This window comes from Podarcis liolepis (assembly GCF_965112155.1).
Source record: "Podarcis liolepis genome assembly, chromosome: 2".
In the NCBI taxonomy this organism is placed as follows: Eukaryota; Metazoa; Chordata; class Lepidosauria; order Squamata; family Lacertidae; genus Podarcis; species Podarcis liolepis.
The window spans coordinates 125,745,369-125,771,465 of NC_139555.1; the positions used below are offsets into that span (position 1 = coordinate 125,745,369).

The 26,097-nt window shown below is 43.7% G+C and overlaps 3 protein-coding genes across 5 annotated transcripts in view; all 3 read right to left on the minus strand.

Moving 5' to 3' along the window:
• LOC310701187 (uncharacterized protein) overlaps positions 1-12,473 on the minus strand; it is a 267,686-nt gene extending 255,213 nt beyond the window's left edge. The window contains exon 1 of the mRNA XM_083491644.1: positions 12,320-12,473. The gene's annotated coding sequence lies outside the window, so the exon portion shown is untranslated. The remainder of the gene's footprint in view (positions 1-12,319) is intronic.
• Positions 1-22,883, minus strand: LOC310701658 (uncharacterized protein). Of its 3 annotated transcripts, none has more exons than XM_083492891.1 (3): positions 22,793-22,883; positions 8,592-8,675; positions 1-2,778 (listed from the first exon to the last, which is right to left on the minus strand). In XM_083492891.1, exon 3 carries the CDS (start codon positions 2,663-2,665, stop codon positions 1,301-1,303), a length of 1,365 nt encoding a protein of 454 aa, XP_083349017.1. In that variant the 5' UTR covers positions 2,666-2,778; positions 8,592-8,675; positions 22,793-22,883; the 3' UTR covers positions 1-1,300. The 3 variants fall into 3 exon arrangements, with proteins under 3 accessions (XP_083349017.1, XP_083349019.1, XP_083349018.1); XM_083492893.1 differs by lacking the exon at positions 22,793-22,883 and adding an exon at positions 11,217-11,356; XM_083492892.1 differs by lacking the exon at positions 22,793-22,883 and adding an exon at positions 10,602-10,671.
• Positions 13,310-25,210, minus strand: LOC310701769 (uncharacterized protein). The gene is made up of 3 exons (XM_083493119.1): positions 25,021-25,210; positions 20,204-20,286; positions 13,310-16,200 (listed from the first exon to the last, which is right to left on the minus strand). Exon 3 carries the CDS (start codon positions 16,085-16,087, stop codon positions 14,990-14,992), a length of 1,098 nt encoding a protein of 365 aa, XP_083349245.1. The 5' UTR covers positions 16,088-16,200; positions 20,204-20,286; positions 25,021-25,210; the 3' UTR covers positions 13,310-14,989.
• Between the last annotated feature and the right edge of the window lie 887 nt (positions 25,211-26,097).

The window sequence follows — 26,097 nt, forward strand, 5'->3', positions numbered from 1 at the left end:
AAGACTGAACTTCAGCCAACTCAAAGAGCATCAACATTGACCACCAGCATTGCAGGTTCACGCTCTCTGCAAACAGTTCATGACATACAATATTGCATTTACTATTGTGAGACATCACCTTCATTACTTGAATACATGGGTACAAATTTACATGCAGACACCAGAACTTCGCATGTACTCTATGCATCTAACGGCTGATGTATATTAAGATCTGCACTCCAACTGAAGCTCCTTCCACACTGACTGAAGCTCTTTCCAGATTCCATATATTTACCGTATTTTTCTCTCTATAACACACAGATTTTTTCTCCTAAATAGGAAGGGGAAATGTCTGTGCGTGTTATTGAGCGAATGTGTGGTCCCTGGAGCCGAAAAATCAGGCAAAAATCAAATCGCGCAGTCACGGAGAAGGGAAACCTGAAAAGAGGAAGCTGCTTTTTTCCTGCATTCTGCCTCAGGGTCTTACTGCCCACCCTTTTCTGTTTCGTTGCTGTGTTTGCTCAAACAGAACAAAGACCAGGGAATGCCCCTCCCCTCCAGGCAAGCAGAGGGGAAAGCAGTGTCGTTCCTTCCTCTCTGTGCTCCGGTGCTGCTGAAAACATGCAGGTGGGGGGGGGGAGAGAGAGAGAGAGAGAGAGAGAGCTGGCTGGCTTGGGTGGGTGGAACTTTTGCCTTCCTTTCCTCCCTCCCGTTATATCCCACTCCTGCATTCTTAGCCAGCTGCTTCTCTGCACACCCCTCTCGTGCTCCTTGTCCCTTCTGTGTTTTTCCTTCCCTCCCCACTTAAAATGTGGTTAAAAAGCATGGATCCACATGGATCCTCAGGTTTTTTGCACTGGGTCACCCCAAATTCACCATCAGAGCACATAGCATGTCCATGGCTACAGCCTGCCCCCCCCCCAAATCACGCACCCACTGTTGTCTGGTGCTGCAATGGTGCAAAAACATGGTTACAAAGCATGGATCCACATGGATCCTCAGGATCTTTGCACTGGGTCAGCCCAAATTCACCATCAGATCACATGTCTGTGGCCACAGCATGAAGCACAAAAATGATACATCCACTGTTTCATTCAGAATGTTTTTTCCCTTGTTTTCCTCTAAAAACAATGTGCGTGTTATGGTCAGGTGCGTGTTATAGAGCGAAAAATACGGTAAAAGATTTCTCACTATCAGTAAAGTTCTTTGCACACACAATCCTCACATTTAAATGCTTTCCCCCCTGCTGTGAATGTTCTCTGGTGTCTTTAAAATGTCCGCTTTGACCGAGGCTCTTTCCACACTCCTGACATTTAAATGGTTATTCTCTGGTGTGAGTTCGCTGGTGTTTCTTAAGGTTTCCACTTTGACTGAAGCTTTTCCCACATTCCATACATTTAAATGGTTTCTCTTTTGTGTGAGTCTGTAGATGCCTTCTAAGGGTTCCACCATTACGGAAGCTCTTTCCACACTCTATACATTTAAATGGTTTCTCCCCTGTGTGAGTTCTTTGGTGGCTTTTATAATTTCCACTTTGACTGAAGCTCTTTCCACAGTCTATACAGTTATATGGGTTCTCCCCTGTGTGAGTTCTTTGGTGCTGTCTAAGGTTTTTGGTTGAAGTGAAGCTCTTTCCACACTCCATACATTTATATGGTTTCTCCCCTGTGTGAGTTCGCTGATGTGTTCTAAAGGTTAGACTATGACGAAAACTCTTTCCACACTCCATACATTTAAATGGTTTCTCCCCTGTGTGTGTTCTTTGGTGGCTTTTATAATTTCCAATTCGACTGAAGCTCTTTCCACACTCTTTGCAGTTATATGGGTTCTCCCCTGTGTGAGTTCTTTGGTGCAGTCTAAGGAGTACACTTTGACTGAAGCTCTTTCCACACTCCATACATTTATATGGTTTCTCCCCTATATGAGTTCGTTGATGTATTGTCAGTTTTGCACCTTCACTGAAACCCTTTCCACATTCCATACATTTAAATGGTTTCTCCCCTGTGTGAGTTTTCTGATGTGTTCTGAGGTTTCCACTTTGACTGAAGCTCTTTCCACATTCCATACATTTAAATGATTTCTCCCCTGTGTGAGTTTTCTGATGTGTACTAAGGTTTCCACTTTGACTGAAGCTCTTTCCACATTCCATACATTTAAATGGTTTCTCCCCTGTGTGAGTTCGCTGATGTATTCGAAGCGAGTCATTTTTATGGAAGCTCTTTCCACACTCCATACAGTGGAATGGTTTCTCCCCTGTGTGAGTTTTCTGATGTATACTAAGGTTTCCACTTTGACTGAAGTTCTTTCCACATTCCATACATTTAAATGGTTTCTCCCCTGTGTGAGTTCGCTGATGTATTTGAAGCGAGCCATTTTTATGGAAGCTCTTTCCACACTCCATACAGTGGAATGGTTTCTCCCCTGTGTGAGTTTTCTGATGTATACTAAGGTTTCCACTTTGACTGAAGTTCTTTCCACATTCCATACATTTAAATGGTTTCATCCCTGTGTGAGTTCGCTGATGTATTGTAAGGGCATCCCTACGACCAAAGCTCTTTCCACATTCCATACATTTAAATGGTTTCTCTCCCTTGGGCATTTGTTGATGTTTCCTATGAGTTTTGCTCCAGTTCAAGTTCTTTTTGCACTGCATAGCTTTAGATGGTTTATCTTCTGTTGAGTTCATTATTGTAAACTCAGTGTGCACACAGACAGAAGAACATTATGCACATTTTAACTTTGTCTTCATTATTCTCAATGAAATTGAAGGTGTCTCCTCAGAATTTGGATCGCCTTCTCCTTTGGGGGAAAGAAAACCATTTTAGGGTTTCATGGAAGAGGGAAAAGGAACTTAACATAAAGTGAGCCTAATTAACACCACCGTCTTTTTTATTTAAAAGCATCTCCTAGATTCTCTCCTCTCTTCTCTATGTCTCCCTGAGGAAGTATGGCCAGGGAATGGACCACCTGATCTCATGCCCGTCTTGTGATATAGAACTATCCTTGTGGAATTTATCTGTCCAGGACTCTCTCACTTTTCTTTCTCCTTTGGGGTGGGTGGTTAAGCAAATATGTGTGACACTGAAAAAGCTGAATTCTAATGGGAAGACTTTCAGAGGAAAATATCCTTTGGAATAATATACCAATTGCATGTAAGCTGTCAATTGGATTACAAAAGTGGATTATACAGTTCCTAAATGTGCCCAAAAGACTGAGACTGATAAATTAGAGGAATAAAGATATGTTTCACCTTAATTAATTGATTAATTAATATAATATATCATTATTCAAACCCCATCCATAAGGCTGGGTTTTCCAACCCTCTGGGCAGCTCCCAACAGAATATTAAAGACACGCTAAAACATCAAACATCGACTTCCAGTTGGTTCACAGAGCTGAGAAGAGATGGGACTCAGCCCTTAGGGGAGAGTTCAGCTTTTTGCGAAACAAAGGGGGAATCTGCAAGGGCGCCGCAGCCCCCCCAACCCTCAAAAGGATTATTTTGAGGCCACCAGCAGCATAAGGACATCTCTCCGGCACCGAAAACGCTCCCCTTGGAGAGCGGAAAGTGCAGCGAGATCAAGACACCAGCGCGGGACGCCATTAACTACTCGGAGGATTGAAGTCTCGAGTCTATCCTGCACAGCGGCCAGTTCTCGAAGAAAAAGAAACCTGAATCTGGCAAAAGGTTGGTGGAAAATTTTAATTGAGAAAAGATTCGGAAGACAGCAGGCATAAAAAAGGAAGTCAGCCCCGACTGTGATTGATTTACACTGCATGAATTACCTGCAAAACGGAGTAAGATTCTAATCTCCTACAGCGAATAAAAATAATAAATATACTTTTTTAGTCCTGAAGGTTTGGTTTACTGAAAGGGAGGTGGAAATCCCTAGAAAATAAACTTATTTGAAACCCTTTGGGAGTTGAAGGAGAATGCTGGAGAAGGAGCTTCCGGCTTTCACTTTCAATTTTAATTTAAACTGCGCAATTTGTAAAAAATATGTTTATGGAGCTATTTTTGCAAGTTAAAATACCAGACCATATAAAAAGACTGCTAAAGTCTGGTACTGTAAGAAATTTGAGGATATATTTACAGGAAGAGACTTGGGGACACCCTCCCCCTTTTGGTTAATGAGCATGATGGATTTATTTTCTCTCTCTCTTTTAACTTCACCTTTTTCATTGTTAAGACATTATAATTGTAGTGAATACCTTCCTCTTTTCCTTTCTCCTGGAATATAATGCGGTGGAAGTTGGATTAAGCCACCAAGAGGCGGAAGAATTTGTTTTGTTTTGTTGGTACTTGGTTTTGATTTCTTCTTTTTCTTGGGACAGGGACACAGTGGAAAGTGCAAAAAATCTGCGGAAGTGGTGGAAGACATTTTTCTCCTGCTTTCTCTTTGTTTTTGTACAAATAATTATTGGATTATTGCAGCATTTACCCTTTGTCCCCCTCTCAGCTATATACATTTGATATAGAACTAGTTGGAGGCAAAAGGGCCACCTAGTGGAAATAACAGTTTAAGAATGACATCATCACAGAAAAAAGGAGGGGAGGGGCAGCATCAGGAGAGACCCGGAGAGGGTCAAAGCAAGAAATGGAAGGGAAAGGAGATGTTGCAAAAATGTTTGCAGAACTGAAGAAAGATATTAAACAAAGTGAGAAAAATATGGAAAGTAGATGGGAGCAGATGGGCAAAAAATTAGATTTAACTGTGAATGAGATGAAAGCCCAGATAAAAGATGTGAGCAAGAGAACACAAAATTTAGAGGAAAGATTGAAACCTATGCAACGAAAAGTAAGGAATTTAAAAAAGGAGGATGAGAAAAATAAAAGTGCAGTGTCAGAGCTGAATAAGGAACAGGAGGAATTGTGGGATGCAATTGTGGTGCAGGAATTGAAGCAAAGAGAGATACATTTGAGAATCAGATCTATCCCAGAAACAGCAGGACAGAATATTTTAGAAGAATTAATTATTGAAATTGCACAATGGCTAGGAATTGGAAAAGATGAATTTGCCAATACAGTATTGAATGCATTTAGGATAAAAGTTAAATCAAAAAAAGGAAAAATGTTTCCAGGAGATTGTTTGATGATATTTAAAGATAAGTAGATGAGAAATTTAATTTTGCTAAAAAAAAAGAGAAAAGAAGCTCTATATTGATAGAGCAATGATAATCATATTTAAGGAAATTCCACTTTGTCAGCTGAAATGACGTGATGGATATAAACCTCTGACACAAGTGCTGGGAAAAAACAATATTCATTTTAAATGGGAGTATCTGGAAGGACTCTCATTCTACTACAAGGAAAAGTTAAACTGAAAAAGATGAAGTAAAAAAATTCCTCCAGAGGTACAGGGAACTGGATAATGAGGAAGAAGGAGCAGCAGCAGCAGCAGGAACAGATACCATAGACCAAGAATAATAAGTAGAAGATAATAAATTAGAAGAAGAGGAGGAGGAGGAGGAAGGGTAAGTTTAAAAGACTCTAGTTCACAAATAGTAGCAAAAACAAAACAGCATGAACACTTATGACATGGAGTGTTAATGGTTTGAATAAAAAAACTAAAAGAAATAAAGTTGAAAAGATTCTATTAAAAAGAACTTACGATATTATTTGTTTTTGAGAGACTCATGTTGCAAGAAAACATAGAAGAATTTTGGTAAAAAAGAAATTAGGAAGTGAATTTATTTCATCAGACAGGAGTAAAAAGAGGGGTGGTGCTGTATATAAAAAATAAATATGAAACGAGACAAATCTTTGTGGATCAAAAAATAATTATGGGGGACCTGAATGGGGTAATTTCATTGGAAATTGATAGAATGAGAAATGGGAATAGAATAGAAAAAAGGTAAACTACCCAAAACTTTCTTCTCTATGGTAGAAAGCTGCAATTTGATTGATGTGTGGAGATTAAAACACCCGTTGGAGAAACAATATACAGTGGTACCTCGGGTTAAGAACTTAATTCGTTCTTGAGGTCCGTTCTTAACCTGACACTGTTCTTAACCTGAGATACCACTTTAGCTAATGGGGCCTCCCTCTGCTGCTGCGAGATTTCTGTTCTTATCCTGAAGCAAAGTTTTTAACCCGAGGTACTATTTCTGCTGTTTACCAGCTCCATCTGGTATGCAGGCTGAGACCCTATCTTCCCCTCGGACTGCTTCGCCAGAGTGGTGCATGCTCTGGTTATCTCTCGCTTGGAGTACTGCAATGCGCTGTATGTGGGGCTACCTTTGAAGGTGACCCAGAAACTACAACTAATCCAGAATGCGGCAGCTAGACTGGTGACTGGGAGTGGCCGCCAAGACCACATAACATCAGTCTTGAAAGACCTACATTAGCTCCCAGTACGTTTCCGAGCACAATTCAAAGTAACCTTTATAGCCCTAAACAGCCTCAGTCCAGTATATCTGAAGGAGCATCTCCACCCCATCGTTCTACCCAGACACTAAGTTCCAACACCAAGGGCCTTCTCGCGGTTGCCTCACTGCGAGAAGCCAAGTTACAGGGAACCAGGCAGAGGGCCTTCTCGGTAGTGGCACCCGCCCTGTGGAATGTCCTCCCTTCAGATGTCAAAGAGAAAAACATCTACCAGACTTTTAGAAGACATCTGAAGGCAGCCCTGTTTGGGGAAGCTTTTAATGTTTCATGCATTACCGTATTTTAATATTTTGTTGGAAGCCGCCCAGAGTGCCTGAGGAAGCCCAGCCAGATGTGTGGGGTAAATAAGTAATAAATAAATAAATAAAAGATGGTGATAAAAATTTCAGCTAGACCCTACTGGCACCATTGGAGGAAGTAATGAACAATATTTTGAAAAAAGGAGAAACACCATAGACTTGGAAAGAAGCATATATTACACTGATACCCAAACCAGACTCAGACTTATGACAGGTTAAAAATTACAGGGCGATTTCTTTGTTGAACAGTGATTATAAACTATTTGCAAATATTAAGGTTTTCTTCCTGGCAGCCAGATGAAGGACAATATAAGGAATATTGTGAATATTATTGAATACTTGACGGCCAGGAATGAAAAGCAGGCAGCCATAATATTTGTGGATGCTGAGAAGGCCTTTGATAATATATCTAGGGAATTTAAGATTAAAAACTTAGAAAGGATGGAAATGGGTCAATTGTTTATGAGCAGTTTAAAAGCAATATATTCAAGTCAAAAGGCAAAAATTATTGAAAATAATGTATTAACAGAAAAGATTGAAATTACAAAAGGGACAAGACAAGGGTGTCCACTATCACCATTGTTATTCATATCGGTTCTGGAAGTTCTCCTGAATAATATAAGGTTAGCAGAAGGAATTAAAGGAATACCAGTCAGAAGGAAAGAATATAAAGTAAAAGCCTTTATGGATGACTTGGTAATAACAATTGAACCAATAACAAGTCCGAAGGAAGTACTAGAAAAAATTGAACAGTTTAGACAAGTAGCAGGCTTTAAAGTAAATAAAAATAAAAAGTTTCTTAAAAATATGGACAAAAAGATAGTGGATCAGTTGCAATAATAAACAGAAACGGGTGGTAAAGAAAGTGAAATACCTAAGAATATTGTTAACCCCCCAAAATATAAATTTCTATCAAGAAAACCACAACCAGGTATGGAATAAGATTAAGAGAGATTTGGAAGTGTGGGGAAGGATGAAATTGTCACTTTGGGGAAGGATATCGGTTATAAAAATGAATGTGCTACCAAAATTGTTATTTTTGTTTCAGACAATTGATGGAGTACACAGAATTAGCTAAGATGACCAGAAGAATCCGAGAACAGCGGGACCAAAAATTCCTGAAGGACTGGAGTAAATTTGTGAATTATTTGAAGGGCAATGGTGTTCAACTGAATACGCTTGTAGGATAACAAGAAGTCTTGTGAAAAATGGAGATAAGAAATATTGTTAGTAAGAGTTAAAAGATAGGATGTTAAGATTTTGATTATATAAACAGTAGTAAAGAGACAAATTGTCAACAGAAGAGAGATAGGATGAAATCATTAGAAGGGAATGATGGAAGTCACTGGCTAAAAGTAGCCAAGATGTGTAAGAGATGATAAGATGGATGTCTTGTTTGGAAAGTTTATGTTAAAAATCTTTAAATAATAATAATAATAATAATAATAATAATAATAATAATAATAATAATTTCGAACATCAAAAACTTCCCTAAATAGGGCTGCCTTCAGATGAATTGACAATCTGAGAACACTCACAATGGTTGAATGGATTGCTTATAGACGTAGACTTTGTTTGGATAAACAAGGGCTCTGGTGCCTGTTTATGGACTCTGTGCTTATTTGCAACCATTCAGATGTAATTGGCCAGTACTAAGCCATTCCACTTGAAGTCTGGAATGTCATGTGGATTTATAGCTCTTCTTCGTGCTTTGCTTTCCTATGCTCTGAATGCTGCTGTTTGTGTGAACTCTGTGGAGAGGCCAGTTTGGCGAAATGATACTGGACTCAAGTAGTCAGTGAATTATGAGCAGAATACCACAATTCCTTAACATCCTACAGATCTTGAAGGGCTCTTTCTGTGTTCCTACACGCTGGAAGGAAACACACAAAGATACAGTCTCACAGAAAAGTGGAAGTACAAACCTCTCAATTTCTCCAGGACATGTCTCCGCGATTTTCTTTTTCAATGCAGCTGATGTCAGACTGGTGTATCAGACTCTGTCCTAACTGGAATAAACAAAACAGAAGTGTTATTGATGGCCTATGTGATTGTTAAAAGTATTCAAAAATATTCATCTCTAGAAGCAGAGCTAACAAAGTATTTATTAGTTAAAGGCTAATAAAGATAAGATGGGCTTTGGTTTTTGGGGGCACCAGTCCGATGATGTAGACAAGAAAGCTCAAAATTCCAGGATCCCTATAAACTATAATCCCACCAATTTACCTTGTTTCAGTTTGTAGGATTGACAAGTTGACAAACAATAAAAAAATTCCTTCCAGTGGCTCCTTAGAAACCAACTCAGTTTGTTATTGGTATGAGCTTCTGTGTGCTACTGGAAGCATTTTTTAAATTTTGTTTCAACTATGGCAGCCCAACACGGCTACCTACCTGTATCTAGAATTTGACAGACCTTACTTGTAAAACAAGTGGTACCTTGGTTTGCAAACAGTCTGGTTTGCATGTGTTTTGGATTACAAACACTTCAAACCCGAAAGTGTGTGTCCCGGTTTGCAAATTTTTGGGGGATTACAACCATTTTATTTTATTTTTGGAATACGAATAAAAACTTTCGAGATGGGCAAGGCAACCCTCTTGCCAGCTCAATTTGCGCTTAAGAAGGTAACTGTATAGCAAGAAATAAACAACAGAACAGGAATAATAACGAAGTCAACTTCTTAGGATAAAGGAACTCAGTGGTCCCACAGTTACTCTGGAGAACTTCCTAAAGGTCCCTGTAAGGTAATCCAGGTAAAGAAGAGAAGAAAACCCAGGTAAGGGAGGAAGAGTAAGAGAAGGGAGAAGGAGGGGAAGGAGACACAGGAGGATTCTGGACATTTGGGTGGGGGAGTCCCAACCCCCAGGACAACCCTTGTTTCTCTGAATCTGATGGTCTCCCCCTCCTCAGAGAGTGAAAAGGCCAGAGGAAGAGAAGAGAGGAAAGAGGAGACAGGAGACAAAGGAGGAGAAAGGGAAGAAGAAAGGAAGATCCCTTCCGAAATGGCGTTCCTGACTTTTCTCTTCTGCCCTCCCTGGAGCTCTCAGGCAGCTGACCTGGCCAGGGGGTTGCTCTGCCCACCAGGTCTGCCCTCTTGAAATCTGGACCTCCTGCCAGCACAGAGGTGGGCCAGGACCACCCACACGGGACCCCCCCTCTGCAATAAACTGGAAGCCTGAGAGAGGGAGGAAGTTTCCGGTAACTTAAGGGAGGGGGTTTCTCCCAGTATCTTCCTGCCTTTTCTCTCCAGTGGCTGGACTTGGGAGAAAGAAGCGTCCTGGAAAGAACTGGGTGGGGAAATGGGACCCCCTCCCATTTCAAGGATCCTTCCCTGTCCCTCTCTCCAAGGCAGATTCCTTGCCGGGAAGGAAAAAGCCAAGGCAGCCCCTCTGGAGATTCCCCCGCCAGCGCCCAAGATGGAGACATCTCTTCCAAAAGGCCACGGGTCTCTCCCTCTTTCCCACCCCCCGCAGGGTTCCCCCCTCCCCCGCCAAGGATGCTTCCATTGATCCCCCAGCCCCCCAACTTCCTATGCCCTCCTCCCTCCGTCCCTGAGACGCCCCTGCGCCCAGAAACCCCCCTTGGCTCCGCTCACCCCTCGCCCCCAAATGCGCGTGGCGAGGGTGCTTCCAAGGAGAAGGCGCCACGGAATCCCGGCAGGGGGCTCCTCTGTAGAAAGGACCCCTGCACCCCCGCCCTTGTGCATGTCCCAGAGTGTTATTATGGGGGGGGGGTGATCTTTTGTGGGGGAGGGGCTCCAAAGGAGACCGAGCCACGCAAGTCCTGCAGGTCTTGGGTCCCCACTTCGCAGCGGGATTGCATGGATCCAGACCCTCCTGATGGGCCCCAGTAAAGGCGCTTTTGGGGAAGGTGGGGAGATATGGAGGGGTCTTTGTCCTTTCCTCCCCCCTCCCCTTGCCCATCCCTGCATCTTTACCCCTTTGTCCTCTCTGCCCCTCCGCCTCCCTTGCTCGCTCTTCCGATGTCCTTTCCTGCAACAGAAAGAGCAGGGCGGGAGGAGTTGGTCCAGCGACGCCCCCCCCCCTTTCTCAAGCCCCTCCCGATGCTCCTGTTCCCCGCCTGCCAGGAAAAGTCCGGCCCATAGAGCTATGGGGCAGAGGAGCCCCTGCCGGTGCTCGGATGGGAACCTGCACTGAGGATTTTCCCAGGGGTTGCATGGGAGGCCTCTCTATCTCTCTCCTCTCTATGATAGAAGGGGGGGCTGTTCTTCTCAATGGGGGGGCAGTTCTTCCCTGCTCAGTTCCTCTGGCATCCTGCATCTCAGCCCGCAAGGCCCCCTTTCTGTGGTTAGACCAAACCTGCAAGGCGGTTCTTTGGCCACTGCTTCCCTGCCTCTGCTTTACAGGAAGAGCAGCAAACTCTGCACATGCCCAGAGAATACTGTACGAACTCCCACCACACCGTTTTCACTTTTAGTTTGCCACTAAACGAACCACCAGTCAATAATGCAGGGCTCTTTTGCCCCACGTGGATCATGAACCCGCAACCCTGAAAGGAGGGGCCTCATGCTGTGCCCACTGAGCTCGCCCACCTTTAGCCCCTAAGGGACCGGGGCCCCTAGGAGTTGGCCCCTCTGGATGCACCTTTCCCAGCCCGGGAGCCCAGCCAAGCGTTGCCACGTCCAGAATCTGGTGGGATCCCATGGTGGGATCCGGATCCCTCCCGGTGCCTTGCCCACTTTCTCCCTGGGCAGAAATCCCCGAGCGGCGAGGCCACATAAGGGTTAAGGGGAGAGAGAGAGAAAAGGCCCCTCTCTCCATCACCCCACTTCTCTTTCCGCTTGTTTTGGGAGGCCTCTGGGGTGGCAAGTCCTTTGTGTGAAGGGGAGGCTCTGGGGCGGCTGGGGTGCAGAAAAGGCTGTTGGGGGGCTGGGAGATGAATGGGAGGATCCCCTGGGTGGGTGGGTGGAAAGGAAACCATGGGACCCATGGTCCTTGCAACCCCCTGCCCAACCCCCACGAACCGGGGGGGGAGAGCTCTTTGGGGGGCTCAGAAATGGGTGTCCCTTGAGAAGGGGTGAGGACTCCAAGTGGGGAAAGAGGGTGGGCCCCTGTATTTGGCAGATGCTTTCTTTATGACCCCTGCATTGCGGAGGGGTTGGACTAGATGACCCTGGGAGTCCCTTCGAGCTCCACCGTTTTATGGTTCTGGGGGGTAGAGGTCAGATTGAATAAGTATCACCAGAAAACATTTAAAAACGGAGCTCCTTGTGTGACCTGAACTGTGGGTTTTCATGTTAATGTCCAAAATTCAGCATTCGATTGACGTTGGAGAGACTAAGTTGAGAAATAAGACCAAGGGTAGATATTGAGATTGCAATGTATTAGATAAAATGTAAAGAAATATACAAGAAGAAGAGTATATTCATTTGTAAAAAAGGAATATATATGTCTCGGGCAGAAGTTGAACAAACAACCAGGAGAGTTTTATTAATAAAAAGAAGCTTTTGAAAGAAAGTGGGTAAGGAAATGTGTTCTCCTAGGTAGAAGTCAACTTATTTACTTAAACGTTAAGATGTCTCAGGCTTAAGCACAGGATTGCAGTCAAAGCTTCTCTTAAGCTCTCTTCACTAAAAAAAAGTTGTTACACTTCATTTTCTGTTACTTAGTTATGACAGGTGGTTCAGTAAAATACAGCACATCTTACTTCCCCGATCAATACCCTGGTTCATGAGCGAGGGGCACTTTCCCTCAGCTCCCCCTCTAAGCAACCCCACTGCTGAGGTAATTCCAAAATGGCGTAACAGGCCCAGGGGTCCCCCTCCCCCCTTGTGACTGGCTTGGGGGGGGGTCTTCTCTCCCTAGAAGAACTGCCCCCTCCTGACTGGAAGGAAACCCAGGGGGTACCTGAATCCCCCCAGGATCTGCTTCTTCTGCCTCAAGAGTCAGCCATCCCAGGACACCCCTGTTTGTAAACCTTCCCCAGACCCCCAACCGCATGGACGTTCTCCTCAGCGTGGGTGTTCAAACTCAAACCAGAACCAGTTCTCCCTCAGGCAAATCCTATCCTCCTCCCCAACTCCCACCTTAAAACTATCCCTCTTCATCTTCTCTCATATCAAACCCTATCTAACTCTCTCCCTCAGAAATGGCTCCTTTTATTTTCCCTCCAAAAGTGCTGTTGTCCAATCAGAGAGAGGTTCCATCCCTCTGGTGGAATTTCTGGGGGACTGAATGACCAGACTCTGGTCATCCATCACAATTCTGCCTGAGAACAACCAGTACAGGTCAGCTGTAGGAAACTTCTGTCCCTCATCACGACCTCCAGACCTACTAAAGGTCAATACTTTGTAAGGAAAACTTCAGGAACCTGGAATCTCCATGTATCTACATCACCTTGGGTTTCACGATAGGGCAGTTCTAAGAGTAGAGGTTGGATAAGCAGGAGTTTGCCTGTGAGAGGAAGAGTTTTGGGCTCCTTGTGAAAGGGGATTCCAGGAACCAGGAACCACTTCAGACAAGGCCTTTCACAGGATGGAAAAGAAGTGAGGGAAATCTGACACACCCTTATTCCTTTTGAAATAGTTTATTCCAGGCTTTAAGATACGGGGTAAGAATTTCCTTCCAAACCACCCCTCAAGGAATAACACCTCAAAGAAAAACACAGTCAAGAGATTCAACGTCTGGAAGGGACCCAGTTTATTGAGAGATAAGATATTGCAAGACCTCCAGCGACACAAAACCAGAGGTTCATTTTAGCACAACTTTGAGGGTTTTTTTTGAGAAAGGTACAGACATTAGCTCACAGAAGTTATACATGTAAGGGAAAGTCACAGGTCAGGGAGCTAAAACTGTTCTTCTGTTCATTATTTTGGGTATCCTGGTGTCTTGCTGTCTTAGGATTTACATTTCACTCATTTATTGTCCATCTCCCTGACAACCAGACCTTTAGAAAGTCCTTAACTTACCATTCCAATGGCTTCCAACGCCTGGGAAGAAGGCTCAAGGGAAGAAGAGTCGGTCACATAAAAATTATATTTCTAAACTTTTTAAACAGTTGTTCGAAAGATAAGCGGGTGGAAGTCGAGGTTGAGAAGTCCACGTAGCCTATAAATTATCAGAGCACTGAGACATAGCTTCCATCAGAGAAAGTAAGATGAAGGTATAACAAAGGTACATATGTTTCGTTCACTGTTAAGTTATACAAATTCTATCATATGCTAAATGGGTTAACTAATTTTACAACAGAAACACCAGTTCATTCTCGACTTGAGAGGTTGCAAAACGTGGGGGCAGATCCAGAAGGCAGATCCAGCCCCCCCCAAGAGAAACTGCAGCAGCTGATTTAGAACACTCTTTCCCTCCAAGCCGTATTAATGGATCCTTCTCTAGGAGGACTTGGAGGAGCCACAGACCCTTGGGAAGGAGAGAGGAGCAAAGGATGCCCCAGAGCCCCTCTGGAGAAGTTATTGACAGCAACCAAAAGAGAATCACCCGCCAAAGGCCATATTTCTCTCTCTCCACCACCTTCTCTTCCCCCAGGGTTGCTTTTATTCATCTAGAGGAGCGGGGGAGGGAGTCTCTTTCACACCCCCTCTGGACACCCCAGGTACCCTGCTTTCTTCATTCCTCTATTCCTGCTGCCACTGGAAATAATGTTTTATCTGAACATTGTGCCCTTCAGAAAACCAATTAAGAGGAAGGGTTGTAACACAATTAGTGTATCTGTTGTAAAAACTACAGAAGGGGTTTATGCACATAAGAAGATGGCCTCACTCTGCATCTTATTTGCTCATTTAGTATAATTACAACAACAGGTGTTATATGGTTGTTCGTATACTACTAATATAACGAACCCTGCTTCCAAAGCATCACAACTTTCAACCAGTAATTTAAACAATGCTCTATTAGCAATTCCGAAACACCAACATTTCCAACTCTCTCTACCAAAGACTGAACTTCAGCCGACTCAAAGAGCATCAACATAGACCACCAGCATTGCAGGTTCACGCTCTCTGTAAACAGTTCATGACATATGATATTGCATTTACTATTGTGAGACATCACCTTCATTACTTGAATACATGGGTACAAATTTACATGCAGACACCAGAACTTCGCATGTACTCTATGCATCTAACGGCTGATGTATATTAAGATCTGCACTCCAACTGAAGCTCCTTCCACACTGACTGAAGCTCTTTCCATATTCCATATATTTAAATGTTTTCTCGCTATCCGTAAACCAATTTGCACACACAATCCTCACATTTAAAAGCTTTCCCCCCTGCTGTGAATGTTCTCTGGTGTCTTTAAAATGTCCGCTTTGACCGAGTCTCTTTCCACACTCCTTACAATTCAATGGTTATTCTCTGGTGTGAGTTCGCTGATGTCTCTTAAGGTTTCCACTTTGACTGAAGCTTTTTCCACATTCCATACATTTAAATGGTTTCTCCTTTGTGTGAGTCTGTAGATGGCTTCTAAGGGTTCCACCATTACGGAAGCTCTTTCCACACTCCATACATTTAAATGGTTTCTCCCCTGTGTGAGTTCTTTGGTGGCTTTTATAATTTCCACTTTGACTGAAGCTCTTTCCACAGTCTATACAGTTATATGGGTTCTCCCCTGTGTGAGTTCTTTGGTGCAGTCTAAGGTTTTTGGTTGAAGTGAAGCTCTTTCCACACTCCATACATTTATATGGTTTCTCCCCTGTGTGAGTTCGCTGATGTATTCTAAAGGTTACACTGCGACGAAAACTCTTTCCACACTCCATACATTTAAATGGTTTCTCCCCTGTGTGTGTTCTTTGGTGGCTTTTATAATTTCCCCTTTGACTGAAGCTCTTTCCACACTCTTTACAGTTATATGGGTTCTCCCCTGTGTGAGTTCTTTGGTGCAGTCTAAGGTTTTTGGTTGAAGTGAAGCTCTTTTCACACTCCATACATTTAAATGGTTTCTCCCCTGTGTGAGTTTTCTGATGTGTTCTGAGGTATCCACTTTGACTGAAGCTCTTCCCACATTCCATACATTTAAATGGTTTCTCCCCTGTGTGAGTTTGCTGATGAATTCTAAGGTGTCCACTTTGACTGAAGCTCTTCCCACATTCCATACATTTAAATGGTTTCTCCCCTGTGTGAGTTTGCTGATGTGTACTAAAGTTTCCCCTTTGACTGAAGTTCTTTCCACATTCCATACATTTGAATGGTTTCATCCCTGTGTGAGTTCGCTGATGTATTGTAAGGGCGTCCCTACGACCAAAGCTCTTTCTACATTCCATACATTTAAATGGTTTCTTTCCCGTGTGAATTCGCTGATGTGTTCTAAGGTTCCCACTTTGACTGAAGCTCTTTCCACACTCAACACATTTAAATGGTTTCTCTCCCTTGGGCATTTGTTGATGTTTCCTATGAGTTTTGCTCCAGTTCTGCATAGCTTTAGATGGTTTCTCTTCTGTTGAGTTCATTATGGTAAACTCAGTGTGCACACTGACAGAAGAACATTATGTACATTTTAACTTTGCCTTCATTATTCTCAATGAAATTGAAGGTGTCTCCTCAGAATTTGGATCGCCTTCTCCTTTGGGGGGATAGAAAACCATTTTAGGGTTTCACGGAAGAGGGAAAAGGAACTTAACACAAAGTGAGCCTAATTAACACCACCGTCTTTTTTTAAAAAAAGCATCTCCTAGATTCTCCCCTCTCTTCTCTATGTCTCCCTGAGGAAGTATGGCCAGGGAATGGACCACCTGATTTCATGCCCGTCTTGTGATATACAACTATCCTTGTGGAAATTATCTGTCCAGGACTCTCTCACTTTCCTTTCTCCTTTGGGGTGGGTGGCTAAGCAAATATGTGTGACACTGAAAAAGCTGAATTCTAATGGGAAGACTTTCAGAGGAAAATAGCCTTTGGAATAATATACCAATTTCATGTAAACTGTCAATTGGATTACAGAAGCGGATTATGCATTTCCTAAATGTGGCCAAAAGACTGATACTGATAAATTAGAGGAATAAAGATATGTCCCCCCTTAATTAATTAATAATAATAATAATAATAATAATAATAAATAATTAATAATTTATATTATTCAAACCCCGGCCATCCGGCTGGGTTTCCCCAGTGCTCTGGGCAGCACCGAACAAAATATTAAAAACACGATAAAACAGCAAACATTGATTTCCGGTTGGTCCACAGAGCTGAGAAGAGACGGGACTCAGCCCTTAGGGGAGAGTTCAGCTCCTTGCGAGACAAAGGGGGAGTCTGCAAGGGTGCCGCAGCCCCCTCAAAACACTCAAAAAAGGATTATTTTGAGGCCAGCTGCGCCATAAGGACGGGATGCAGGCAAGGCAGTCATGAGAGGATTCTTTATTCAACAGAATAGATTATATAGAAGATTCAGAGAAAAGAAAAAGATGGAAATTTTAAATGAGATAACGGAAAATGAAAAAAGCTAGCTAAAAAGCCAAATGATATTATGATTAATCAAAATATCAAGATATTACAAAGTCAAATTTCAACAATTGTGAATCAGGAAGTAGAATGGAAAATTAAAATGATGAAACAAAAGAACTTTGAATAGGCAAATAAACCAGGAAAATGGCAAGCATGGCAGATAAACAAAAGAAAATCTCAAAAGACAATTAATAAAATGAAAATTGGAGAGAAAGAACTAGAGAATCCAAAAGAAATAAGAAAATGATTTGTAAACTTCTACCGACAATTGTATAAAAAAGGTGAAAAAGAGAACATAGTCAAAATAGAATAATTTTTAAAGAAGAATGGATTGCAACAAATCCCACAGAAAAGGACGGACTGAATAAATTAATAGAAGGAAAAGAAATTTTGAGAGCAAGAAAAGACTTAAAATCAGGAAAAGCACTAGGACTGGATGAATACTTGACGGCCATGAATGAAAAGCAGGCAGCCATAATATTTGTGGAAGCTGAGAAGGCCTTTGATAATATATTTGGGAATTTATGATTAAAAACTTAGAAATGATGGAAATGGGTCAATTGTTTATGAGCAGTTTAAAAGCAATATATTCAAGTCAAAAGGCAAAACCTATTGTGGATAATGTATTAACAGAAAATATTGAAATTACAAAAGGGACAAGACAAGGGTGTCCACTATCACAGTTGTTATTCATATCGCTTCTGGAATTCTTCTGAATAATATAAGGCTAGCAGAAGGAATTAAAGGAATATCAGTCAGAAGGAAAGAATATAAAGTAAAAGCCTTTATGGATGACTTAGTAATAACAATTGAACCAATAACAAGTCCGAAGGAAGTACTAGAAAAAAATGAATAGTTTAGACAAGTAAATAAAAATAAAAAGTTTGTTAAAAATTTGAACAAAAAGATGGTGGACCAGTTGCAACAACAAACAGAAATAGGGGCGGTAAAGAAAGTGAAATACCTAAGAATATTGTTAACCCCCCAAAATATAAATTGATATCAGGACAACCACAACCAGGTATGGAATAAGATTAAGAGAGATTTGGAAGTGTGGGGAAGGATGAAATTGTCACTTTGGGGAAGGATATCAGTTATAAAAATGATTTTGTGCTATCAAAAATGTTATTTTTGTTTCAGTCAATTGATGGAGTACACAGAATTAGCTAAGATGACCGGGAGAATTGGAGAACAGCGGGACCAAAAATTCCTGAAGGACTGGAGTAAATTTGGGAATTATTTGTAGGACAATGGTATTCAGTTGAATACGCTTGTAGGAGATAAGAAATATTGTTAATAAGAGTTAAAAGATAGAATGTTAAGATTTTGATTATATAAACAGTAGTAAAGAGATAAAATATAAACAGAAGAGAGATAGGATGAAATCATTAGAAGGGAATGATGGAAGCCACTGGCTAAAAATAGCCAAGATGTGTAAGAGATGATAAGGTGGATGTTTTGTTTGGAAAGTTTATGTTAAAAATCATTAAAAATTATAAAAATAATAAAAACATCAAACATCAAAAACTTCCCTAAACAGGGCTGCCTTCAGATGGATTGACGATATGACAACACTCACAACAGCTAAATGGATTGCTTATGGACGTAGACTTTGTTTGGATAAACAGAATGACATGTGGAATAAGTTCATAGAGAATATAGTAGATATCTAATAAACATATGTACAGTATGAGAATATTTAATATTATGGTATTATTTGAACTTTTTTCTCTTCTCTCTCTTTTATCTGTTCTCACTTTATTTTCTATAACTGAAATTATTTCAGTCAGTTAGTTCCCAACAACCAGCATTCTTCTCCTTCCACCTTCAGAGGTATTATTCATCTGAATCCCAGGAGATGAGAATCACGGCTGGGAAGGGAGCTTTTGCCCTCAGGCCCTGCTGGTGTCTGCTGCCTTGGCTGGTGTCATGGTATTGCCAGAGAATGAAGGGGAGGAGCAGAGACAAGCAGAGGAAGAGGGGCAGGAAGTGGAGATTGAGGAAAGAAGGAAAGCCAGGAGGTGGAACGGCTCACAGATGTTGAACCAGAGCCTCAACACCGTACCGGAAGTTCTGGCACAGACAGTGAAACAATGCCTATTCCGTCTGCCAAAGAAAGGAGAATGTTAAAGAGGAGGGAACGGAAGCATCACGGGAAACCTCCCCGCCTTTTCTGTTGGAGAGGGGCGGGCATAAGTCACTCCCAGAATCTGAGCCGGAGGATTCGGATACCTGATTGTAACGTGCTGCTTCTACATATGTAAAATAAAGACTGTATATATGTATCTGTTTAGGGAAGATTTTAATGTTTGATGTACCACAGTATTTTAATATTCTTTTGGAAGCCGCCCAGAGTGGCTGGGGAAACCCAGCCAGATGGGCGGGGTATAAATAATAAATGATTATGATGATTATTATTATATCTCTGAGTGAGCAGAGGCATTTCTTGCGAAGAGCATTCACAAGTCATCACAGCAGGTCACTCTGAGAACAGGATGCTGGAAAAGAGGGGCCCTCCTGTGTTGGGAATTAGTGTAAAAACTGGGCCAGTTGATCTCAAAAGACCGCTATCTTTGTTCATTATCTGCATGAGGAGAGTTTTGGGGAGTTGCCCACCACCTGCAAGATCAAAGAAATGAAGTCATTTGACCTGCACAGTTTTCCTGGAAATGGGAAGGTGTGGAACTGAATTTCAGAGGAGATTCTGTGGACTGTGGCTTGCTCACTCGCACTTTCCATCTGGATTGTGACTGTTTCGGGACTGAGAGTGAACGATTCTCTCTAAGGATTGCCTTCACAAGGGCTCTGGTGCATGTTTATGGACTCTGTGCTTATTTGCAACCATTGAGATGTGATTGGCCAGGACTAAGCCATTCCACTTGAAGTCTGGAATGTCATGTGGATTTATAGCTCTTCTTCGTGCTTTGCTTTCCTACGCTCTGCTGTTTGTGTGAACTCTGTGGAGAGGCCAGTTTGGCGAAATGATATTGGACCCAAGCAGTCAGTGAATTATGAGCAGAATACCACAATTCCTTAATATCCTACAGATCTGGAAGGGCTCTTTCTATGTTCCCACACACTGAAATGAGACACAAAAAGATACGGTCTCACAGAAAAGTACAGACCTTTCAGTTTCTCCAGGACTCGTCTCCGTGTTTTTCTGCTTCAACGGAGATGAGGTCAGACTGGTGTATCAGTGTCTCTCCAACTGGAATAAATAAAACAGAAGTGATATTGATGTCCTATATGATTGTTAAAGGTATTCAAAAATATTCATCTTTAGAAGCAGAGCTAACAAAGTATCTAGTGGCCCATTAAAGGCTAATAAAGATAAGATGGGCTTTGGTTTTTGGGGGCACCAGTCCGATGATGTAGACAAGAAAGTTCAAAATTACAGGATTCCTATAAATTATAATCCCACCAATTTACTATGTTTCACAGTTTGTAGAATTGACAAGTTGACAGTTAAAAAAATCCTTCCAGTAGCACCTTAGAAACCAACAAAGTTTGTTATTGGTATGAGCTTTTGTGTGCATGCACACTTCTTCAGATACACAGTGTGCATGCACATGAAAGCTCATACCAATAGCAAACTTAGTTGGTCTCTGAAAACATTTTTTAAATTTTGTTTCAACTATGGCAGCCCAATACGGCTATCTACCTGTATCTAGAATTTGACACACCTTCCTTGTAATACAAGTGGTACCTTGGTTTGCAAACAGTCTGGTTTGCATATGTTATGGATTACAAACAAGTCAAACCCGGACGTGTGTGTCCCAGTTTACAAACTTTTTTTGGATTACAACCTTTTTTATTTGGATTACGAACAACAATTTTTTGGAGGCCCCGGTGGCGAAAATGCACCTTGTGTTACAACCTGTTTTGGTTTGCAAATGGAGCTCTGGAACGGATTATGGTTGTAAACCAAGGCACCACTGCACTGGCAATCCTTGTCCTGCAATCCAGTCAGATAGAAGGCATATAATAAATGTATTGCCTAGAATGTTGTTTTTGTTTCAAACATTGCAAATTGTGGACAAAATGGACTGTTTTAAGAAGTGGCAGTGAGATATTTCCAGATTTGTCTGGCAGGGAAAGAAGCCGAGAATAAAATTTAAAATACTAACAGATGCAAAGGAAAGAGGTGGATTTGCCCTGGCAGACTTGAAACTTTACTATGAATCAGCAGCTTTTTGCTGGTTGAAAGAATGGCTGCTTCTTGAAAACGCTGACATTTTGGATTTAGAAGGTTTTAACAATGTATTTGGATGGCATGCATATTTATGGTATGATAAGGTCAAAGCGCATAAAGCATTTAAAAACCATATTGTCAGGAAAGCATTGTTTAATGTTTGGATAAGATACAAGGACTTACTGGAAAATAAAACCCCAAGGTGGCTGTCACCGATTGAAGCGAAAGCTCTGAAAAAGCTCAATATGGAGGTCAAATGGCCCAAATATTGGGAAATTTTGGAACAAGATGGAGATAGATTGAAATTGCAGAGTTTGGAAAAACTAAAAAACAAAGTGCGTGATTGGCTTCATTATTATCAGATAATGGAGGCATACAATTTGGAGAAAAAAATCGGCTTCCAGGTGGAAAAATCAAAATTGGAAACAGAATTGTTAGAACCCAAAACTAAGACTTTGTCAAAGATGTATAACTTGCTGTTGAAATGGAATACTCAGGATGAAACGGTGAAATCTGCAATGATCAAATGGGCACAAGACATTGGACATAACATAATGATGGCTGACTGGGAACAGTTATGGACCACAGGTATGAAGTTTACGGCATGTAATGCCTTAAGAGAGAATATTATGAAAATGATATACAGGTGGTACATAACCCCAGTCAAGCTTGCAAAAATCTATCATTTGCCCGATAATAAATGTTGGAAATGTAAAGAAACTGAAGGTACATTCTTTCACCTTTGGTGGACGTGCCCAAGGATTAAGGCTTTCTGGGAAATGATATATAATGAACTGAAAAAGGTATTTAAATATACCTTCTTGAAGAAACCAGAGGCCTTTCTCCTAGGCATAGTCGGCCAATCAGTGTTAAAGAAGGACAGAACTTTTTTTATGTATGCTACAACAGCAGCAAGAATACTCATCGCAAAGTATTGGAAGACACAAGATCTACCCACTCTGGAAGAATGGCAGATGAAAGTGATGGACTACATGGAATTGGCGGAAATGACTGGTAGAATCCGAGACCAGGGAGAAGAGTCGGTGGAAGAAGATTGGAAGAAATTTAAAGACTATTTACAGAAATATTGCAAAATTAATGAATGTTAGAATGATGTTTGATTGAAGTTAAGTGGTTTCTAGCTGTAATGATATAAACGAATATGGAAAAATTGGATTTCTAAATAGGTAAAAATTTAATGTTATAATATATTAAGATCAAAGATCAGGATAATAAGAGGGAAAGAAATTGCTGAATTAATTAATTGAATTGGAACACGAAAAAAGGAGGTATGAGGAGGTCAGGGAAACAAGGATATGAATGTAAGATATGGATAGATTGATTTCCCCCCCTTTTTTCTGTAAGTGTACTTACTTTTTTATTCTGTATTTTTCTTGTATTTTTATTTTTGTCTTTTACTTTTGTATTTCTTGTTTTTATGTAATTCCTTTTTCTGAAACTTTAATAAATATTTTATAAAAGAAATATTATGAATTATTATTATTATTAGTCATGTACCTACATGTAAACCCTCCAGCAATGGGCATTGTCTATCATGATCTTGGGTCCTTTACCCTTGAAGCCCACCAGACTGAGAAAGTGCATACACCCATTATCTTTTGATGCTGCTCGATTGCATTGCAGCTTGTAATTTTTGCACTGGTGTTCAACAGCAGTGTTTCCCAAACGTTTTTGGGCAACGGCACACCTGTTTACTGAAAAAAAATCTCGCGGCACACCACCATTAAAGCCCCGCCCCGTGATGTCAGCGCGCAGCGTCATGCCGGGAGGGACGCACAAAAGTGAAAGTTTTTTCCCTCGGCAGCTCCTCGAAAGGCTTCTCTCAGCTGCGCTCAATCCGCCTCGGAGAGGATTTCCCCTCCGGTCCCATGCGTTCGTTTGGGGCATCGCTCCGGCTGCTCCCTCTCCCGCCGCGCAGGAGCGATGCCTCTCTCTGGCTCTCCCTCCGCGCAGGCTGAGGGAGGGAGGGGCGCGTGTGACCCGTCTCTGCTGGGAGACCAAACCCAGCGAGGCAGAGTCGCGCGGAGGCGCCCAGGCAGCGCTGCCGGCTGCGAGGAGGAGCGCCAGGCAGCAGCAGGAGGCGCGGCCTCTCCTCGCCGCCGCCGCCCCGCCTCTCGCCGCCCGACTCGCCCGCCTCCCTCCAGGCATCTCGCGGCACACGAGGCAACGTCTCACGGCACACTCGTGTGCCGCGGAACACCGGTTGGGAAACACTGTTCAACAGCATCAATGATCAGTCGTGTAGTGGAAAGTGAACATTGGTACCGACCGTGATAGGTTCCTTCTCTGCAGGGAGGATGGGGGTCCTTTGTGGGGTGTCAACACCCCCCCTCCCCAGGAAGTAAGTCAAACTTTCCAGATGGGCAAGGCAACCCTCTTGCCAGCTCAATTTGCGCTTAAGAAGGTAACTGTATAGCAAGAAATAAACAACAGAACAGGAATAATAACGAAGTCAACTTCTTAGGATAAAGGAACTCAGTGGTCCCACAGTTACTCTGGAGAACTTCCTAAAGGTTCCTGTAAGGTAGTCCAGGTAGAGAAGAGAAGAAAACCCAGGTAAGGGAGGAAGAGTAAGAGAAGGGAGGAGGAGGGGAAGGAGACACAGGAGGATTCTGGACATTTGGGTGGGGGAGTCCCAACCCCCAGGACAACCCTTGTTTCTCTGAATCTGAATGTCTCCCCCTCCACAGAGAGTGAAAAGGCCGCAGGAAGAGAAGAGAGGAAAGCGGAGACAGGAGAGAAAGGAGGAGAAAGGGAAGAAGAAAGAAGATCCCTTCAGAAATGGCGTTCCTGACTTTTCTCTTCTGCCCTCCCTGGAGCTCTCAGGCAGCTGACCTGGCCAGGGGGTTGCTCTGCCCACCAGGTCTGCCCTCTTGAAATCTGGACCTCCTGCCAGCTCAGAGGTGGGCCAGGACCACCCACACGGGACCCCCCCCCCCTGCAATAAACTCGAAGCCTGAGCGAGGGGGGAAGTTTCCGGTAACTTAAGGGAGGGGGTTCATCCAAGAATCTTCCTGCCTTTTCTCTCCAGTGGCTGGACTTGGGAGAAAGAAGCATCCTGGAAAGAACTGGGTGGGGAAATGGGACCCCCCCCCCCTTTTCAAGGATCCCTCCCTGTCCCTCTCTCCAAGGCAGATTTCTTGCCGGGAAGGGAAAAGCCAAGGCAGCCCCTCTGGAGATTCCCCCCCGCCCCCCAGCGCCCAAGATGGAGACATCTCTTCCAAAAGGCCCCGGCTCTCTCTCTCTCTCCCTCCCCCGCAGGGTTCCCCCCTCCCGCGCCAAGGATGCTTCCATTGATCCCCCAGCCCCCAACTTCCTATGCCCTCCTCCCTCCGTCCCTGAGACGCCCCTGCGCCCGGAAACCCCTCTTGGCTCCGCTCACCCCTCGCCCCCAAATGCGCGTGGCGAGGGTGCTTCCAAGGGGAAGGCGCCACGGAAACCCGGCAGGGGCTTCCTCTGTAGAAAGGACCCCTGCACCCCCGCCCTTGTGCATGTCCCATAGTGTTGTTATGGGGGGGTGTGTGATCTTTTGTGGGGGAGGGGCTCCAAAGGAGATCGAGCCACGCAAGTCCTGCAGGTCTTGGGTCCCCACTTCGCAGCGGGATTGCATGGATCCAGACCCTCCTGATGGGCCCCAGTAAAGGCGCTTTTGGGGAGGGTGGGGAGATATGGAGGGGTCTTTGTCCTTTCCCCCCTCCCCATTTCACCCCCCCATCCCTGCATCTTTACCCCTTTGTCCTCTCTGCCCCTCCGCCTCCCTTGCTCGCTCTTCCGATGTCTTTTCCTGGAACAGAAAGAGCAGGGCGGGAGGAGTTGGTCCAGCGACGCCCCCCCTCTTTCTCAAGCCCCTCCCGATGCTCCTTTTTCCCGCCTGCCAGGAAAAGTCCGACCCATAGAGCTACGGGGCAGAGCAGCCCCTTCCGGTGCTCGGATGGGAACCTGCACTGAGGATTTTCCCAGGGGTTGCATGGGAGGCCTCTCTATCTCTCTCCTCTCTATGATAGAAGGGGGGGCTGTTCTTCTCTATGGGGGGGGGCAGTTCTTCCCTGCTCAGTTCCTCTGGGATCCTGCATCTCAGCCCGCAAGGCCCCTTTTCTGTGGTTAGACCAAGCCTGCAGGGCGGTTCTTTGGCCACTGCTTCCCTGCCTCTGCTTTACAGGAAGAGCAGCAAACTCTGCACATGCCCAGAGAATACTGTACGAACTCCCACCACACCGTTTTCACTTTTAGTTTGCCACTAAACGAACCACCAGTCAATAATGCAGGGCTCTTTTGCCCCACGGGGATCATGAACCCACAACCCTGAAAGGAGGCGCCTCATGCTGTGCCCACTGAGCTCTCCCGCCTTTCGCCCCTAAGGGACCGGGGCCCCTAGGAGTTGGCCCCTCTGGATGCACCTTTTCCAGCCCGGGAGCCTAGCCGATCGTTGCCAGGTCCAGAATCTGGTGGGATCCCATGGCGGGATCCAGAGCCCTCTCGGTGCCTTGCCCACTTTCTCCCTGGGCAGAAATCCCCGAGCGGCGAGGCCACGTAAGGGTTAAGGGGGGAGAGAGAAAAAAGGCCCCTCTCTCCATCACCCCACTTCTCTTTCCACTTGTTTTGGGGGGCCTCTGGGGTGGCAAGTCCTTTGGGTGAAGGGGAGGCTCTGGGGCGGCTGGGGTGCAGAAAAGGCTGTTCGGGGGGGGCTGGGAGATGAATTGGAGGATCCTCTGGGTGGGTGGGTGGAAAGGAAACCATGGGACCCAAGGCCTTTGAGGTCCTTGCAACCCCCTGCCCAACCCCCACGAACCGGGGGGGGGAGCTCTT